Raw genomic sequence first — 20883 nt, 5'->3', positions numbered from 1 at the left:
TGTTCTTTATTGCGAAAAAGCAGTTCGTGAGATTGAAACAAACACCTTTCCTTGCTATTGCCTGAATTAGGAGTCTTATTGCTTGTTTGGTTTAATTAATAGAATATGAAGCAATTGGTATAAAGAATGCTTTTTCCAAACTTTCTATAAAAGAAAGTCTGCTATCAAGACATTGCTTTTGTTTTATTACTTTATTTATGACGGAACGTTTCTAAAACTGAAGACACTCGCCCGTGCTCTGCACTGCAGTCGAGATCTGGCAACGTCGTTCTCTGTTCATTGGCTGACTGTTTTTTGTGACGTCAGATGCGCAGAACGAACCTAAACTCGGCCGCCAAGATATATGACGCGCACTTTAGTACTTAGTGCAACATTGTGTTACCAGGCTGGTGACCTATTTCCTTTATACAATTTTTGTTTATTTTATATAGTATCTTACTTGGATCTGTTCTGCCATTGCTTCCTTTCAGTAGTAATCGTTGGAGAAACGTTCGAATATGTTAGTCATAACACACAGTCATGATCAAAATTAAAATCCTTTCACAGGAGTAACGTCTTCATTGTATTGCTAATTCAATAATATGGTGGTGTTATAAATTGACTTGTAGCGACGCCCAATGAAATGATCCATAAGGAGCCCAGAGCAAGCAGGGTTTTGCAGAACTATAGTGGAAGAGAGCAACAGGTGCAACGGTCTCGCCTTGTCGAGGAGAAAGTCGCTTAGCCGGGCGGTGTGCTGGCGCAAGGTCTATTCCGCATGTTTTAGCATGGCTCCAATGTGGATAACCGGTCGTCATACAGGGAAAAGTACAATAAAAGGCTATTGCCGATTTAGACTTTCACTCAGTTTACTATAGACTGTTTCACCTTCTTTGATTTTAAATTGTTTGATTGTCCTACACATTATGTCCACTTTGGATGTCTGTCAGTGCGTAGCTGGTGCAAGGGTCGTGTTAAGAGAAGAGCATCAGCAGATAAATATCTCATGACTTTCCAAAATCGTGGCGTAACAGCTTTGACCTATTAAAGGTTGAAAAGCTGCAGCAGAGTCGGTGACTAGCCTTATGGACAGCTTTTTCCAATATTTCAGCGGACGAATTACGTGAGGCTATCTGGTGGTTGTGAGAACGCTGATTGGTGCGATAGAAGCGATGCTAGGAGAACATAACACTTTGCAGGAAGTTTTTGAAACGGAGAGAGGAGAAATTCAGCTTATTGGCTTGTTGATGTTTCGCCATTTCTTGGTGCACTATTCAGTTAAACAATTATGCTGTTAGTGAGCTTTAGTAATTTTTTAGGGGTTTTATGCTCGCGTTTTGTTGTCATGAAGAAGTGAGAATGTAGCTTTTAACAGACTGGAAAAGGAGAAACTTCGTTGAGGGGCTTGGAGGTGAAGAGATTGGCGCTCTCCGCGCTGCACTCTCAACTACAGAAGCCATCTGGAGTCCAATATTCAAGTCCTCAGCTGACGAGCTGTGTTGCTCAGAGGAGTGAGAAACATGGAAGGCTACATAAAAATGGACAATGGACAGTGATTATCACATTAACGTTTGTAGCCGCAACGTCCGCATTTATATTCATAAATTTGTATCTGTACGCAGTTTCGGCTTTTACCAGTCATCGCTAAACAACGCAAACTGTGTCTTCAGTTGTAGTCTCGTGCTCGATGTTTTGATGTTCACAGAAGTGAAGTCACAGACTGCAGTCAGCAATTGCAGAGCATCGAACTTCATGGCAGCTAGAAGTGGTGGCTACATTCTGCTCGTGTTGCATCGAAGATTATGCTGAGCGTCGCTTACGGCTTCAGCATAATAGGACCAGCATGGGTCTGTCAGTCAAATTGATGATAGTTTTCACTGCCTCATGCTCGTCAGTGTATCATCAGATCTTTGGGATTCTTAGGCTCTTGATCAAGACGAACAGTCACTGAAATCGTCATAAAGTCAAGCTGCAATGCATTTCAAACAATCACATGAGACATTATTATGGAACTCCAATCCATTTAGTAACTTTGCCAACTGACAGTCTTAATTTTGCAGGTCTCATCGGAAAGTATGTCACTGAAACGTTGATAATTTCGTAATTGTTTTGAATGCCTTGCGATTGCAAAATATTTTTATACTAAATCATGGAGCGCATTTAAATCTTGAGTCTATAATCACATTTAATCCTTTTTAATGGTAACTATTATGCCAATCTCCCATCTTAAGATTCGCCGCTAGGAAGAAAATAATTTATAAGATTAGCAAATCCGTTGCGTTCATTAAATTCAGCACTGGGTTTCAATGGTGTGTCTCTCTCACTATTAATTGTGACTAGGTTAAATTCACTTACATACTGGTTTTTGGGAGAAGTATAGAATTATATACCCAAGATCAGTTCGAGTTGATGCCCAGCCTAATTAGAGGCGTTATTGCTGCCAAACCATGACAGTTTTCGATACTGAATTTCGAACCACGCGCAGCTCCAATTCATCTAAAAATTGGATCATATATAGTCTTTTTACTATAACGTATGTTCACAATAAGTAAATTTTCTTTATTTGCTATCCTTCCCGGTGTTGCAGGTTTCATGCCCAGCAGAATATTTCATTTGGTTTAGTTATCTCCAGTTCCATGAGAAGTATTCGTAGTAGTTGGCCTGCCCTAAGAGAAGTGTCCTTACTTATTTCACGTGTATGCTCACCACTACCAAAATTCAGAAAACGTATACAACGGATATGTCTTTATTAGTTACTGTTATGACCACTCAAGATGAAAGGAAATCATCAAGAGGTGAGACCCGAATACCACTCAGATCGGCATACCGATAATGACAATCATCGAAGAAGTGCCCTCTGAATGAATGTGGAAAAAAGAGGTGAGTGGAAATAGTGAAAAAATTAACAAAATACGGAAAAATCTCTGCAGCAGGCAATGGGTAGCTGTTAGGGAAGCAACCTGATGATAGCATATCGGATATCCTTAAACCTAAGTTACACTGGTATCAACAATAGCCTATTCGTGCTGAAAACTTCTGTCAGTAGGTAGGGATTTCTGCTTTGGTCATATTTCTTTCAGCCCACTTTGATTATTTCACACAGATTGACCAGATCCTAGCTCCATTACCAAGGGAAATTTGTCGTAACTCACCCTGTGCTTATCGATGTGCAGCACGCGCAGGTTTGGGTCGAAGAGCAGTTTGTTAGGCTCCAGGTTGATGGGCGACTGGCGCCGGCCCTTGTTGCAGAGGCTCCACTCAGGGTTGATTAGACCCCAGAACGCTGGACCTGCAAACAAAGATAGTCTTGCTTATAACCTTGATTTCCCTTGGTCCAAATAATCAGATTAACCGTATATAAGAAGTCTCAAGTTTATCGAAGTATTGCTGACTAGCTGTATTGCTTGGAGAAGTGAGAAACATGGATGTCAAAATAAAAAGGGCTATGAACAGTGACTATCATAATGTTTACAAACTGGTAGCCGTGTTCTATTTCGACTTTTACAAGTCATCAAAACTATGTCTTCAGCAGCTGTCTCGTGTTGGATGTTTTGATGTTCATAGAAGTGAAATCACAGGCTGCAGTCAGCTATTGCCGAGCTGTGTTTCCTCAAAATCTTTCTCCACGGAAAACTGTTGCTCGATTACAAAGATTTTGGTCGTTATTTTATGTGGCTTTTAACGAAACTAGAGCCTGTGCTTAAATCCATTATACATAATTTTTCCGAATGTATATTTTTAATTAATTTTCAGCATTACCTAAATCAGAATCTTTCACCGAGAAATTGTGACTGCAAACCAGAATCCTTACTGCGCGACGGAGTGTCTACAATGTTACCTTTTGATCCTTGACCAGTATGTTTCTGTTATATCCTCTGGAGAAATCTGTAAACAGAATATACTGTAGTTCCTCCAGGAGAGTGGAATTGGGTGTGTATATGAATCTCCTGAGCACTTCAGACAGCCTGACCAAGCGAGACGTACGCTGAAGCGCCAAAGAAACTGGTATAGGCATGCTAATTCAAATACAGAGAACGTGGTGTTATAGTCGGCGCACAAGCGATGGGACACACCATCTCCGATGTAGCGTTGAAGTGGGGATTTTCCCGTACGACCATTTCACGAGTGTACCGCGAATATCAGGAATCCGGTAAAACATCAGATCTCTGACATCGCTGCTGCCTGAAAAAGATCCTGCAAGAACGGGATCAACGACGACTGAAGAGAAATGTTCAACGTCACGGAAGTACACCCCTTCCGTAAATTGCTGCAGATTTAAGTGCTGGGTCATCAACAAGTGTTACCGTGCGAACTATTCAACGAAACATCATCGATATGGGCTTCTGGAGCCGAAGGCCCACTCGTCTACCCTTGATGACTGCACGACACAAAGCCTTACGCCTCTCCTGGGACAGGCAACACTGACATTCGACTGTTGATGACTGGAAACACAATGCCTGGTTGGACGAGTCTCTTTTCGAATTGTATCCAGCGGATGGACTTACACCAGTATGGAGACAACCTAATGAATCCATGGACCCAGCATGTCAGCAGGGGACTGCTCAAGCCGGTGGAGGCTCAGTAACGGTGTGGAGTGTGCAGTTGGAGTGATACGGGACCCCTGATACCTCTAGATACGACTCTGACAGGTGACACGTACGTAAGCATCCTGTCTGGTCACCTTTATCCATTCAAGTCCATTGTGCATTCCGACGGACTTGGGCAATTCTAGCAGGACAATGCGACGTACCACACGTCCAGAATTGCTACAGAGTGCTTCCAAGAATATTCTGAGGTTAAACACTTCCGCTGCCCACAAAACTCCCCAGGCATAAGTATTATTCAGCATATCTGGGATGGCTTGCAACGTGATGTTAAGGAGAGATCTCCATCCCCTCGTACGCGTACTGATTTGTGGACAGCCCTACAGGATTCATGGTGTCACTTACCTCCAGGACTACTTCAGACATTACTCGAGTGCATGACACGTCGTGTTGCGGCACTTCTGCTTGCCCTCGGGGGTCCTACACAATATTAAGCAGGTGTAGTAGTTTTTCCTTGGCTCTTCAGTGTAAAAGAATCATTTGTCATTCAGTCCTACTGCAGCGTTTTACAGAAAACTGTAATTCGTATCCAGATGGTAGATTTCCTCTTTAAAATTTTATCTACTACGTCCTTCAATAACCCCAGGGCTACAGTAGCCACCATGAAACATCCTTTAGATATATATTTTTCAACCTTTCTATTATCACCTCACTGACCCTGTTTCTCGAAGGCACTTGTATTTGTACGTATTTTTCGCAGTGCCTTCTCGTGTTTGCCAATCGCCAGTGTGTTGGGTTGGGTTGGGTTGTTTGGGGAAGGAGACCAGACAGCGAGGTCATCGGTCTCATCGGATTAGGGAAGGATGGGGAAGGAGGTCGGCCGTGCCCTCTCAAAGGGACCATCCCGGTATTTGCCTGGAGCGATTTAAGGAAATCACAGAAAACCGAAATCAGGATGGCCGGACGCGGGATTGAACCGTCGTCCTCCCGAATGCGAGTCCAGTGTCTAACCACTGCGCCACCTCGCTCGGTTTGCCAGTGTGATTCGCTTTGCTATAGGCAGTCGTCAGTGCCACCGTTGTGGCTACCTTGCTTACGTTCTTGGGTTTTTTGTTTGGACCTTTGCGAAGGCTAGGCACCCTACATGACAAAACCATTTCATCGTTAACTGCTCATCACTTTCCGATCACTTCATACTGTGCACGATGAACAAAACTGGTCACAGCCCATCTCCCGGTTTTATATCTGTCTTGATTTCAGCCTCTTTCTATGCAGCTCCTCTGAATCTAACTCCTGTGTTGTGTTTGTCAGAAGATTCACGAACACAAATTGTAGGAGGCCAGCTTTTCGTTAAATTTTCCTAGTTCTGTCACGCGCATACGTAAAAATATTACTGGTTCCATTATCTTCTGCCAAGTTAAAATTTGAAACCGTAAGTCCAATAGAAGTTAACCCAGGTTTAAGGATCCATATACTTGTCGCGTGCACACAGGCTCATCCATTTACTGTGCCTTTAACAATATAGCAGGAACACCTCGACTCAATCAGTAGCTCTCAAACGAGACAGGCATCGAAGGACGGGCGAGTGTCGAGAATAGCAAGAGTCGTATTGGCGAAACACGACGTACAAGCGACAAACGCTGTGCGAGTGCGAGGTCGAAATAAAAGATTGAATGTAAGCGACTAGCCAAAGGTACGAAAGCGCTGTTGGCTAAACTTGAACACAGACTGCAAATACTCCGAATGGAAAGAGGTGATTCGTTTGTAGTTTAAGTAGCACTGCGCTAACGACTGTCGTTAAACTGACATTTTCACAACTTGCACGATTGACTCTGACACTTCACGGACGCGCCGAACTCTCTACTTTGAAAAGTAAATTCCTCCTGCGTAGAAGAGAACCCGACGACGAGTACCCGAAGTATTGCCAATGCTATGGGCTCTTGTAGAGCGCGCGGTTCAAAGTTCATTGTTTCCGCTGTGTGCGGAGTGTGAAGCGAGAGATCTGAAACAGATGTGGTCTTCAAACGTGTTTTACTTCGAAACGCTACATTTCTGGACAGGGACTCCTTCTCAAAAGTGTCTCTACCGTCCTCCCCCCCCCCTTCCCCCCTAAAACTCCTAGAAGCCTTGAAAAGGAACTGTGAAACTGCATATATAAGCAGTAAAAACAAAGATACAAGAATCACACACGATAGGACAACGGTGATGAATGTAATACAGCATGTTACTGAGACGTTAACACTAGGCGGCTGTAGTGAAGATTAACTAGAGAAAGAGGAAAGGAGAAATATTGACTTAAATACAAGGCCGTCAGAGAGGTGGCGAGAAACGGGAGCGATGACCCAGGGGAGAGCTGTGTCACACTATGAGGGCAGGACAAACTTGACTGAGAAAGGTAAAAATTACTGGGTGTGTGGGCTGGACGAATATATGGATGGAATGAGTGTGAGATCTGAAAGAGATGTGATCTTCAAACATATTTTACTTCGAAACGCTACGTTTCTGGACACGGATTCCTTCACCAAAGTTTCTCTACTGTCCCCCCTAAACTCCTAGTAGCCTTGAACAAGAATGGGGGAAAACAGCGGGTAGAGACCATAACGAAAGAAGGGGAACAAGATCTATGTGGGGCAGAACCGGGAAATTTCAATGGACTATTGGCCTGGTATGTATTGCGCTCTTACACTGTACAAAATGCCTCTTGTTGTATGAATGTTGTCTCATCAGAATGATAAATAGATATGGAATAGGTCTAGTTACAACAATATGGTTTTGCAAAATTTAGGTTTTAACCTGAGATGTTGCACTTTTTTATTTTATTTTTATTTTTATTTTTTTATTTACTTATTTATTTATCTATTATTTTTTTGTGCAGCAACTCATACAGTTCTATCATACGACAGGTTCGGTGACGTAGTTTCAAACTTACCCAAAGTTGCAAGAGCAATTCATAGGCCAGTAAAGTCTAATACGCTCAAAGGTTTTAAATCTGTTCACTCAATTCAGAAAAGTGCGCCGCATCTACAATGAGTTCTTTTTACCTTTATTTGTGTGTGGAATTCGTCTATTTTGGACAATAAAATATTTTCTTCATTGTTGTTAGTAATCTAGAGACACCTTTGTGTTGTCAGGCGTTTTTTAACATTCTCCGCAAACAGGGACAATACCGAGTACTCCATTTCCCATTTACGCTGAACTCTCAGCAAGCTGTTTCTCCCTCCTGCCGCAGGTACAACGTATACTAAAAATTCAAGTATTGTTCTTGAAACTGTGTGGAATAATTCATTGCCAGCGCATGTAGCATTTTGCATTAAAACTTAATGAATCGATACTGAACCGCTTTTCTTCCTTAGAATATTAATCAGGATGTCTCCCGCCATGAAAAGAGTATAACAGCGGTGGGCGATTCTTTTCGAATCTCAGATTCCGTTCAGTTCCTATTACAGATCTGATACAATTCTGTTTACGAGCCTAATAGGATAACTTACAAGCAGACATCGCGCAATGGCACTTCTTGATATTTTTCATTCTTAAAGGATCTGAACCTCAGAGGAATGATCTGACGAAGTTCTAAGAAAAAGAAATATACACAGGAAAAGAGCATAGTTGAGCATGAGAAATCTGTACTAAAAATATCTTTTTCTTCAGATGTTAAATTAAGGCATCGTAATACCGTTGTAAAACCAGAAATCCTCTACTGGTCACAAATGCAAAATGGCATTAGACGATTTGTAAAACACAGAGACGAATATCTTTCGAATAAAATTAGGTTCAATCACGAATAAATATGGTATTTTGCTTATGAAACCAAAGAAGGATATTAAGGGTGAGCACGAAGTCTTGCCCTGATTATAACAATTTACTAAAGAATAACCGTTTGACATAATAATTTACAATTTGATGCCATTACATAGGTTAGTGTTACTAGTTTTTTTTAGACCACTTACGTTAGTAAACCTCAACGTGTGCTCCCTTGGTAGCTCGGAGAACGTCGAGGCGATATTCCAGTTCCCGCCGGGTGTTTTGTAACATGTGTTCTGACACAGTACCCACAGCAGCTTGTATCCTAGCCTTCAGTTCGTCGACGTCAGCAACTGGTGTGACGAAGACTTGATATAGCCACAAAAGAAAAACTCAAGGGGCGTAATGTCTGGAGAGCGGGGTGGCCAGGGTGTTGGACCATTCCCTCTAATCCACCGATCCGGAAATGTTTCATCCAGAAAATCACGCACTATCAAAGCCCCACAGTTAGAAGAATATCAACCATGGATAATTTTCTAGGATGATGGAGCACCTCCACCCCCCACCCCCATCCCCCACTGGACTTTGATAGTACATGATTTTGCTGGATGAAACATTTCCGGATCGGTGGATTGGAAGGAACGGTCCGACACCCTGGCCACCCCACTCTCCAGACATAACGCCCCTTGACTTTTTCTTCGGCGGCTATATCAAGGACAGAGTCTTCGTCACACCAGTTGCTGACGTCGACGAACTGAAGGCTGTGACAAACACATGTTACGAAACACCTGGCGTTAACTGGAATACCGCCTCGACGTTCTCCGAGCTACCAAGGGAACACACGTTGAGGTTTACTAACGTAAGTGGTCTTAAAAACAAACTAGTAACACTAATCTATATAACGGCATCAAATGTAAATTATTATGTCAAACGATTACTCTGTAATAAATTGTTATAATCAGGGCAAGATTTTGTGCTCACCCTGTGTATACATTCTGCCTTAAAATAACTGATGGGATTACGAAAATACGTGATATGCTCTGTGGATATCTAGAGGGAATGAAAGAAGACAGATTAACAAAGGAGATCCACATGTTCTTCCAAAACAGGCAAACAGATAACATGGTAAAACCAAACACGACTTCAAGAAATGTAGATTGAGTAGGAGGCCTTATTCAACAGAGTCAAATTCAGATTGGCAGTCCAGAAATTTAAAGGTTTTTTTTAGGAAGACGAAACGTAGAGGGAAAGAACTGGGGTCAAACGGTCAGATGAGAGGGAAAGAGCTCATTTTGAGAAAATGAAAGAGTTTCGGGGAATGATGGATGTAAAGAGATATAATAGAGATCTTAACGTGGTCCTGAGCTGCCTGAATCGTCAACTTTATCTGATTCCGTTTAAATTCTGTATTCATAATGAAGAGGGGGGGGGGGGGACTTTTAACCTCCTCCCTCGTCCTTCGAAATATCCCATACGGAGTTTTTACTCTCTGGGTTTTAGTAAGGTTTTTGTGTCACCTATAAAATTTAGTTCTTTTTCCATCACAAATCTCGAAACTGACCAAGTCCTTCATATATAAAATTTAAGTTATAGTGTCTGGTCCAACCCCGCCGTCCAACCCCCAACCCTGGATAAATTTCAGATGACGCTAGTGGGTATACTGTACCGCGCACGCTTGTAGTGTGTGTGTGTGTGTGTGTGTGTGTGTGTGTGTATGTGTATGTGTGTAATGGTGAAGTATATTCAAATGGCATGACTGGTGGCTGACAGTCCCTCAAGAGGAATGTTCAGCCGTCTGTTAGCCAATTACACTCCTGGAAATTGAAATAAGAACACCGTGAATTCATTGTCCCAGGAAGGGGAAACTTTATTGACACATTCCTGGGGTCAGATACATCACATGATCACACTGACAGAACCACAGGCACATAGACACAGGCAACAGAGCATGCACAATGTCGGCACTAGTACAGTGTATATCCACCTTTCGCAGCAATGCAGGCTGCTATTCTCCCATTGAGACGATCGTAGAGATGCAGGATGTAGTCCTGTGGAACGGCTTGCCATGCCATTTCCACCTGGCGCCTCAGTTGGACCAGCGTTCGTGCTGGACGTGCAGACCGCGTGAGACGACGCTTCATCCAGTCCCAAACATGCTCAATGGGGGACAGATCCGGAGATCTTGCTGGCCAGGGTAGTTGACTTACACCTTCTAGAGCACGTTGGGTGGCACGGGATACATGAGGACGTGCATTGTCCTGTTGGAACAGCAAGTTCCCTTGCCGGTCTAGGAATGGTAGAACGATGGGTTCGATGACGGTTTGGATGTACCGTGCACTATTCAGTGTCCCCTCGACGATCACCAGTGGTGTACGGCCAGTGTAGGAGATCGCTCCCCACACCATGATGCCGGGTGTTGGCCCTGTGTGCCTCGGTCGTATGCAGTCCTGATTGTGGCGCTCACCTGCACGGCGCCAAACACGCATACGACCATCATTGGCACCAAGGCAGAAGCGACTCTCATCGCTGAAGACGACACGTCTCCATTCGTCCCTCCATTCACGCCTGTCGCGACACCACTGGAGGCGGGCTGCACGATGTTGGGGCGTGAGCGGAAGACGGCCTAACGGTGTGCGGGACCGTAGCCCAGCTTCATGGAGACGGTTGCGAATGGTCCTCGCCGATACCCCAGGAGCAACAGTGTCCCTAATTTGCTGGGAAGTGGCGGTGCGGTCCCCTACGGCACTGCGTAGGATCCTACGGTCTTGGCGTGCATCCGTGCGTCGCTGCGGTCCGGTCCCAGGTCGACGGGCACGTGCACCTTCCGCCGACCACTGGCGACAACATCGATGTACTGTGGAGACCTCACGCCCCACGTGTTGAGCAATTCGGCGGTACGTCCACCCGGCCTCCCGCATGCCCACTATACGCCCTCGCTCAAAGTCCGTCAACTGCACATACGGTTCACGTCCACGCTGTCGCGGCATGCTACCAGTGTTAAAGACTGCGATGGAGCTCCGTATGCCACGGCAAACTGGCTGACACTGACGGCGGCGGTGCACAAATGCTGCGCAGCTAGCGCCATTCGACGGCCAACACCGCGGTTCCTGGTGTGTCCGCTGTGCCGTGCGTGTGATCATTGCTTGTACAGCCCTCTCGCAGTGTCCGGAGCAAGTATGTTGGGTCTGACACACCGGTGTCAATGTGTTCTTTTTTCCATTTCCAGGAGTGTATTTCAACTGGACGCCACTTCGATAACTTTCACGCCCTTACCCAACCACAGCTATCCTATCGTCGAAGGGGACCTAGAGTTTGACGTGGAACCCGAACCACGTGTCTTTCCTGGCTTATCTTCACGTCACTGAGAGGATAAGTATCGCAAAGGCAGATGGAAGAATTACGATGTTTGGCCGTGGTTCGGTGCTGCGACCTTCCGGTCTCAAGGCTCGAACCTTAACATTAGATCACTAAGCTCGCCTGTGTATGAGGCGATTTTGGGGTCAACATTACAATGTCGTATCTGTAATACACAATTCCCATTTCTCATTTATTAAACGTTGGTTGTGTAGATGACGTCTGGAGGTCATTTTAAAAAGAAACACCGTTTACCAATGTACGTAAATGTCTAACAAAGATAGAAGTATTGTCTACTAGAAGAAAACAGTTAGCCGATCCAATGGGATTACAAGGGCTATTCGGGAAGCAAGGTCCAATCGGTCGCGAAATGGAAACCACTGTGAAAATCAAAAATATTTTATTTGCAAGTTAGCTACAGCTTCCAGCTACTTCTCTACATAGTCGCCGCTCCGACTGAGACATTTGTCGTTGTGTTCTACCAACTCTCCAATACGATAGTTATAGAAGGCAGCTGCCTGCGCTTTCTGCCAATTCTCTACGCTGACCCACAGCTATTTGTGTGTTCCAAAATGTTTTCTTCATAGCCAGGAGTTCATGTCAGCAGAGCTGAAGCTCAGGAGAACCAATTACGGGCTGTAATGTGGGTTGTCAAATACCTCCCACCAAAACTGGTGCAGTAGCATTTTCATTGCCCCTGTAGAGGGCGACGAATAATTGTCATGAAAGTGGAAACGCATGATAGTTATCTTATGTGGGCTGCATGACATCAAGCGAAATCTCTCAGCGTGCACACGTACCTAGCTGAAGGCACTACTTTACAGGGTGCTTACTCTGCGCTCAGAACTTAAAAGTGTGACTTGACGTGGTCGATGGCCTGTTACACACACTGCCCAACAAATCTGTGTAAAGCTTCATCGGAGTTTTACTATTTCACGCCCGATCGGACTTTCTTTTCGTATAGCCTTCATGCATTTAAAAGTAATTATTTCTAGTTTATGCATCCCAAGTTACATGATTCTGATGTGTAAGCGATGTTATTAGTGTACTAACTTTTTCTGCCTTTGTAATTTCCTGCATTATACGTTTTCTAAACCTAACTAAAAGGCAGAAATGGCAAAGCTTTAAAAGAGATAAGAAAGCATTAAATTCAGAGGGAAGATGCAAAGCGAATGGATGGTAATTCTTGAGGAAGTACTTATATTTTACTTGAATAATCAAAATTCATCCTGCATGACGTTCCAGTACTGTACATTACTCATTCTCTAGTAAACCCAATTCCACAGCGGTCCACATATCATGATTGAGCAATTCCGCCTGGTTTCCCTCCCAAACTGAAGTTAACACTAAATATTCTAACTCCAACTGCTGATCTCCTTTAGATAATGATAAACGTGTCAGTCCTAGAAAGGTGACTGGTACATCACTCCAGTCTGGAAAATTTTAGCTCAGCGTTGTTTGTGTGCCACTACGACTACATTATTTATGTCCCTTAACAAGAATCTCTTTCTGGAAAACCTTTACATCTTCATACATGTGTGTCTCCTACATCATTTCGGCTAGTTACAAAATCTTTGCATCATACTATAGATTCATTGAAAAAAATTTGGTAACAAATATCAAACTTCATAATCCGCATGTTTATATTAGAGCAACTTTTACTAGGATTGTTGTGGAGCAATTACTTCGTTCAGAGAAATAACGTAAATATAGCAAACATCTTGCGAGTCGTAAAACACGAAGAAGTTCACTTAGTATTTTGGAATGTTCTTCATGAAAGCAAGCATATTTTCAACATTGTAAGATATTTGTGGCTCTCTCTTTGCGTATTAGCGATATATAACAACAATTAGTAAATAACCACCTCGTTTTAGGAAACGTCTACTTCATGAATGTTGATGGTAGCGTTTACAGTTGCTCTTTTCACTCTTGTATCTCATGTTTCTCGCCTGTCCGCATTCTTCGTGTTTAAATTTTGTCATGATTTTTGTTATTTTCATGTACATTACTGCCGCTCTGGGGGTTTCATGTTTCCCAAGACCAACCTACTTTTATTGGCTTCTTAGGTGCGAATGGTTTCTCTACTGATTCTACGAGACATTTCAGAAAAATGTGAGTAACCATGGAGATTACGAATCATTGACAAGGAGTAGTCCCCAGTGGTGCAATCGACTTTTTGCAACCACCTACATCTGCATCTACATCTACATCCATACTCCGCAAGCCACCTGACGGTGTGTGGCGGAGGGTACCTTGAGTACCTCTATCGGTTCTCCCTTCTATTCCAGTCTCGTATTGTTCGTGGAAAGAAGGATTGTCGGTATGCCTCTGTGTGGGCTCTAATCTCTCTGATTTCATCCTCATGGTCTCTTCGCGAGATATACGTAGGAGGGAGCAATATACTGCTTGACTCTTCGGTGAAGGTATGTTCTCGAAACTTTGACAAAAGCCCGTACCGAGCTACTGAGCGTCTCTCCTGCAGAGTCTTCCACTGGAGTTTATCTATCATCTCCGTAACGCTTTCGCGATTACTAAATGATCCTGTAACGAAATGCGCTGCTCTCCGTTGGATCTTCTCTATCTCCTCTATCAACCCTATCTGGTACGGATCGCACACTGCTGAGCAGTATTCAAGCAGTGGGCGAACAAGCGTACTGTAACCTACTTCCTTTGTTTTCGGATTGAATTTCCTTAGGATTCTTCCAATGAATCTCAGTCTGGCATCTGCTTTACCGACGATCAACATTATATGATCATTCCATTTTAAATCACTCCTAATGCGTACTCCCAGATAATTTATGGTACTAACTGCTTCCAGTCGCTGACCTGCTATTTTGTAGCTAAATGATAAAGGATCTATCTTTCTGTGTATTCGCAGCACATTACACTTGTCTACATTGAGATTCAATTGCCATTCCCTGCACCATGCGTCAATTCGCTGCAGATCCTCCTGCATTTCAGTACACTTTTCCATTGTTACAACCTCTCGATTCACCACAGCATCATCTGCAAAAAGCCTCAGTGAACTTCCGATGTCATCCACAAGGTCATTTATGTATATTGTGAATAGCAACGGTCCTATGACACTCCCCTGCGGCACACCTGAAATCACTCTTACTTCGGAAGACTTCTCTCCATTGAGAATGACATGCTGCGTCCTGTTATCTAGGAACTCCTCAATCCAATCACACAATTGGTCCGATAGTCCATATGCTCTTACTTTGTTCATTAAACGACTGTGGGGAACCGTATCGAACGCCTTGCGGAAGTCAAGAAACACGGCATCTACCTGTGAACCCGTGTCTATGGCCCTCTCAGTCTCGTGGACGAATAGCGCGAGCTGGGTTTCACATGACCGTCTTTTTCGAAACCCATGCTGATTCCTACAGAGTAGATTTCTAGTGTTGTTCTAGTGGTGTTCTAGGTTAAGAACCCAGGTAGCCTTGAATATAATGTTTTTTAAGTTTTCTAATCCTCTGCCACGTCATTTTAACCATCGTATGGACTTTCTTATTTGTTCTCATTTATCCATTGGGCTCAAAATCATTGATAGATCTGCGCTTACCAGTTACAAATGAGTTCTTTTGGTTTATTTCTTGCGTTTTCCTCTTACATTTGTTTTATGAGTGTGCCGCTTTTAAAATGTCCGACAACGCAAATTCATCAACATTCACGAATGCGTTACGCTATAGATTGTCTATTTACGAGGACAGATCTGTCATTTCTGGAAACCCTCCTGATGATATAAATTCTGATGCACTAGCGTTCAGGAAATGGCCTGATTTTAAACAGCGAGGATGAAGAAGAGGGTTTGTATGAGGAGGTAAGCCTTTCTGTACAACTATATGTTAATTTTCGGATTTTCTCGTCCACCATAAACAACCTGTAAATCCACCAATGATTTTGAGCGCAATGGAGAAATGAGAATAACTAAAAAAGTTAGTTAGATGGTTAAAATGACTTGGCAAAGGTTTAGAAGATTTAAAGACTTTATATTTGAAGCAAATAGCTGAAGAAAGATAAAATGTAGGATGAAAGGAGAAAGTATAGAAGCGTGATTGGATTCGAACCCGCCACCCTCGGTTTCCCACTCTGTTACGCTACTGATCGCTACGCACTACGCTGCCATGGCAGTCGAGAATGGACGGCTAATTTAATGCAATAGAGGAACAGGCTAAATTGTTTTCGGCTTTTACTCGTAAACAAGGGCCCCCAGGGTCAATGACTTGAGTGTGTGGTACCTGAGCTCTTAACCTACACCACCATATAGGTGGTTTCAGAAAGTCGATTGCATCATTGGGGAGCTCTCCTTGTGAGAAACAAAACATGTCTTGTTTGTGCAGCGTAAAGCCCAGTGCTCTCTACTCTGAGCGGTACGAGATAAAGTTGAGCTGGAGCGAGTCCTAACGACCGTGGGCCGGTGCATCAGCAAGCATGAGTGTCACTTTTAGGCTGTCTCCCTCCCTCGTTTAGGAAAATCCTCGGCTGTTTCTCACAGTCCGCCTCATAAAACACGGTACACAAACAGTTAAAATTACTATCACACAGATTCACTAACAGATGCTACACAAGACTTTCCTCGCTTAGTTTACCTTGACAACTGTGGCGTTAGGAAGTGTATCCAGACAAAATGCAATTAGGAAAATAAAGTTCGTAAAATACTGAAAAATCGGACCCGTAGTAAATGGCAAGAGTGCCAAGGAGGAGGAGGAGGAGGAGGAGGAGGAGGAAGAGGAGGAGTAAGAGAAGAAGGAGATGTAGAGGAAGAAAAGGAAAACATGAATTCAGTTACTAATGAACTGAAGCAAATTACTTACCAGACCCGGATGGAATCCCACTTCGCTTTATCAAAGAGTGTTCTACAGCATTAGCCTGCGGCCTTGCTGCAATGGTAACACCGGTTCGCGTCACATCACCGAAGTTAAGCGCAGTCGGGCTTGGCTAGCAGTTGGGTGGGTCACCGTCCAGGTCAGTGCTGTTGGCAAGCGGAGTGGCCTCAGCCCTTGTGAGGCCAATTGAGGAAATACTTGATTGAGACGTAGCGGCACAGGTCACGAAAACTGACAACGACAGGGGCAGAAGTGTGTTGACCGTATGCCTCTTCGTATCCGCATCCGGTGACGCCTAAGGGCTGAGGATGACGTGGCGGCCGGTTGGTACTGTTGGGCGCTCAAGGCCTATTCGGAGTGAGTTTGTTTGTACTAGGTAACATTTATCGCGATTGTCTCACCCTGCGCGAAGACCAACTTAATGGAAAAAAAGCGCATGTGACTCCTGTGTGTAAGAAGGGTAAAGGAACGGACGCGCATGGTTGCAGACCAATATCCTTAACATCGGTGTGGTGCAGAATTGTTGAACATATTCCCAGTTCGAATATAATTAATTTCCTTGTGATGAAAAACCTTCTGTCTACGTACAAGCACGATTTTTGAAAGCATTACTCGTGCGAAACTCATCTTGCAATTTTCTCACGTCATATGGTAAAAACCATGGATGAAGCAAACAGACAGACTCCAATTTCCTAAGTTTCCGAAAAGCATTTCACACGGCGCCCCACTGAAAACTTTTAACAAAGTTACGAGGATGCGCAATAGGTTCCCAGATATGTAAATGGGTCGACGGCTTCTTAAGTAATAAAACCCAGTACGTATTCCAGACGGAGAGTGCTCATCACAGACAAGGGTATGCTCAGAAGCGCTCCAGGGATGTGTGATAGGCCCACTGTTACTTTCTGTAAACATAAATGATCTGGTGGACAGGATAACTAGCCGACTGTGTCTGTTTGTTGTGGTGCAAGGGAAGGTGTCCTTGAGTTCTAGAAGGATACAAGATGACTTAGACAAAATTTGTATTTGGTGTGATGAATGGTAGCTAGTTCTGAATGTAGAAAAATATAAATTGATGCAGATGAGAGGGAAAAAGAAACCCGTAATATTCAGATATAACATTAGTAGAGTGATGCTTGAGGTAGGCACGTTGATTAAATATGTGTCGCAACGGTTCAAAGGGGTATGGAATTCAACTAGCATGCTAGAATTGTAGTATGGAAGGCGAATGGTCAACTTCGGTTTATTGGGAGAATTTTTGGAAAGTGCGGTTCATCTGTAAAGGAATCCGCACCAGGTCGAATTAGAGGAAGACATCGAAGAAATTCAGAGGCAGGGTGCTATATTGGTTACCATTAGGTTGTATTAACATGTAAGTACTTCGGAAACTCAGATGGTAGGTCCAGGAGGAAAGGCGACGTTCTCTTTGAGTAACACTACAGAGAAAATTTAGAGAAAGGGAATTTGAGGCTGAATCCATAACGATTCTACTGCCGCTAATGTACGTTTCAGGTAAGAACCACGACGAAGAGGGAAATTAGGGACTGTGAAGAGGCATATAGACAGCCGTTTACCCCTAGCTCTATTTGCGATTGAAAGAGGATCGGAAATTAGTGGTGGCTCAGGTTTCACTCCGCCAAGCATCATACGTTGGCTCCAGAATATGTTTGTAGATGTCGATGTAGAACAGAAAGTGAGCTGCAGAGAGAATTATGAATGTTTCGAGCTGTAACATATTCCTTGACGTACTGTAGAACGAACGTGTTGAATTTCCTTACTGCCACTGAAGCACTGGCCATTTCATGGCCTAGGTACTACTGCTTTCATGAGGAACCTACTTTTATTGTCCTCTTTAAGCGAAAGTGGTGCCTTCAATGATTCTAGGAGACATAGAGTATAAATATTGACAGCGATTTGTTGTAACTGATAAGGAAAACATGAAACACAATGAACAAGTGGTTTTAGATGGAGAAAAGAGTGGGGTCTGGAGCAAATTAGCAACGCACAGCTGAGCTCCGTGTTGTGGTCCTAATAGGTTAGTCGAGACTGACTGACCGGATTGTCATCCTCTGCCAAAAGTGTCACTGGTTGCAGTATGCGAGCTTAGCACGCGGCTCACGTAGCCGCTGTCGGCTTTCTTGATCGTGGAGTAGCTACCTGTCATTCAAGCAGCTCCCCTGTTAGCACGACGAGGCGGAGTGCACCCTGTTCCAGTCCTCCCACTAAGGAAAAATCCGTGGAAGTACCGGAACTCGAATCCCGGACCGAACCATAGCAGACAGACTTTAAATTGTAACCTATTCGTTGAAGTACTGAAGAACTAACAAGACTTCATAATACGTTCAAAGTAAATTACAAAGTAAATTACCAATCCAGCTTGGTATTCTCATATACGTTATACCGAAAGTAAATCATATAACTGTGCTACAGAACTACGTTAGCAATCGTCTGGGAACTTCCAGCGTTTGGCCCTGTGAATCAAACAGCGACGCATTACGCGCTCGAATGGCGAGCGGCTGTAGTTTCGTCCTTCAAAAGGGGAGATAATCGAAAATTTACGGTAAATACCAATCATGAGCAATGAACTGTGTTATGATACGAAGTTAAATCAAATGTCAATAAATGCCTGATGGATACTTTGTAATGTTGTCTTTGTGCTTCATTCGACCACTGTGATTCGTTTTAAACTACCATATAATCTGCCCATTATCTCTGATAATGCAATCATGGAAACAGAGATGCATCGCGAAAATGCATTTTGTTCCAGCAATTGAATTTCTAGCAAACACGTATCACATCAATTATTGGAAATATGTGCGACGCCGCCGTGTGCTCCGACAGTGCCGCTGATATTTGTAATCCGCAGGTGCGTTCGGTTTCAACTACGGCTGCGGGTCCACGAACTCTATTGAAGAGCTTATTACCCTTCCGAAGCTGTTTACCAGCTTCCAGAATTTCATTCCCGATTTCATCCTGGAGATTGTAGCTGACAGTGAATAAGCACATGATTGAATATCTACATCATCAACAGATAATCCATTTGTTGCTGTTTCTCACTCGCACTGCATCAAAAACTGCAGGTTTCAGTATCTGAGTTGTGAAGAATGATCCGAAAACTTTGCTGAGATAAAATAATATCTAGATATCTATGCGGTTACGTATAATCCTTAAGAAAAACTATAGATAATAGAATACAAAAGGAACTACGTGAAATTCAAGAGGATAATGTTAAAGAGACAGATAGATACCTCGAGGACTAAAGAGATGGACGTAAATATAAATATGTGGTTATCAGCGTTTTGTGAAGCACAAAACATTCTATTTTAGTAACTTAGTGATGATAAGCGCCCGACAGAATTTTTTAACGTCAAACAGTAAACGATGGGATAAAAATAAATTACCTTAGAATGAAGAGGAAAACGTTAAGAACGCAACAAGCTATTTTGATAAATAAAGAAAGTAAACGTAAAACTGCTAAGATTAACGTTAGGTGAAAATAGAAGTACTTATGGGCTTTCGCCTTTGAAAATCGTATTTTGTACCCACCATAGTACAACAATCAATTTTATTTATTTATTTTTTGCTTTGGCAGCAAAAACGATACAGCCAACAGTAGTTACAAAAGTGCAATATTAACATAACTGCAATTACAATAGTTAAACAATAAAACTATTTCGATGTAGAGACACTTCTTCGTAATGCAATATGAAAACACTAAAGGTCTAACTCCAAACATCCCTGATTAGTTACAACATGTCTTGATGCAATAATTTACCAACAGCCGTATGATTCGTAGAAGTTTATTTTATTTAATGTGCTACCAGTTTCGGCATTACATTGATGCCATCTTCAGCCCCACTCGCCATAGTCGTAAAATCGCTATAAGCAGAAGGAGCCGTGTAACTTGGTCCGTGAATCAATCGTCCTGCAACAGCTCTTGGTGTGAAATACAATGATAAGTTCGTTACATGAATTAAAAAAAAACACAAAATTAAGACTGAGGGTGCAAATCGGTTCTGTTCCAGAGAAGAATGACATCCACAGCAGCTTATAATTAAAAACTGGAGAACGGCACCGTTTACAAACATAAGTGCTTAATGCAAAATAAAAACACAACCGGACGTCCCAGTTTTCGACCAGTACTGATTCCATGAGAGAAGAAGATCCACACAACGTATAGGTCAAAGCTGGGTACCAGAGTCTTTTAACTAGTTTCCGCGCAATTAATACTTACATATATCGATCTGTTGAAGCAGTTACTCTTGAAGGGAGGGCGTAAACCCTTACACTCATTTTTTTGTACAAGACCGCCTGTGAGGCCCAGCAGTTGATACGCGCCAATATAACGTAGTTCATATCCACCGCCACCGTTGCGTTCTGATCACAGTACGCAGAAACGAAGATTTTCAGCGGGTTTAGGCGAACGTGATAACACCCGT

General features: G+C 43.2%; 1 protein-coding gene across 1 annotated transcript in view; it reads right to left on the bottom strand.

The window, feature by feature from the left end:
* The window catches only part of LOC124606114 (carbonic anhydrase-related protein 10-like), a 719303-nt gene that overhangs the window by 643021 nt on the left and 55399 nt on the right, over positions 1-20883 (bottom strand). The window contains exon 5 of the mRNA XM_047138077.1: positions 3132-3268. Coding sequence (XP_046994033.1) covers positions 3132-3268 — 137 coding nt within the window. The remainder of the gene's footprint in view (positions 1-3131; positions 3269-20883) is intronic.

Source organism: Schistocerca americana, chromosome 3 (assembly GCF_021461395.2).
Source record: "Schistocerca americana isolate TAMUIC-IGC-003095 chromosome 3, iqSchAmer2.1, whole genome shotgun sequence".
Lineage (NCBI taxonomy): Eukaryota > Metazoa > Arthropoda > Insecta > Orthoptera > Acrididae > Schistocerca > Schistocerca americana.
Note: the sequence above shows the minus strand (reverse complement) of the source record. Positions and strands in the feature narration are given on the sequence as shown.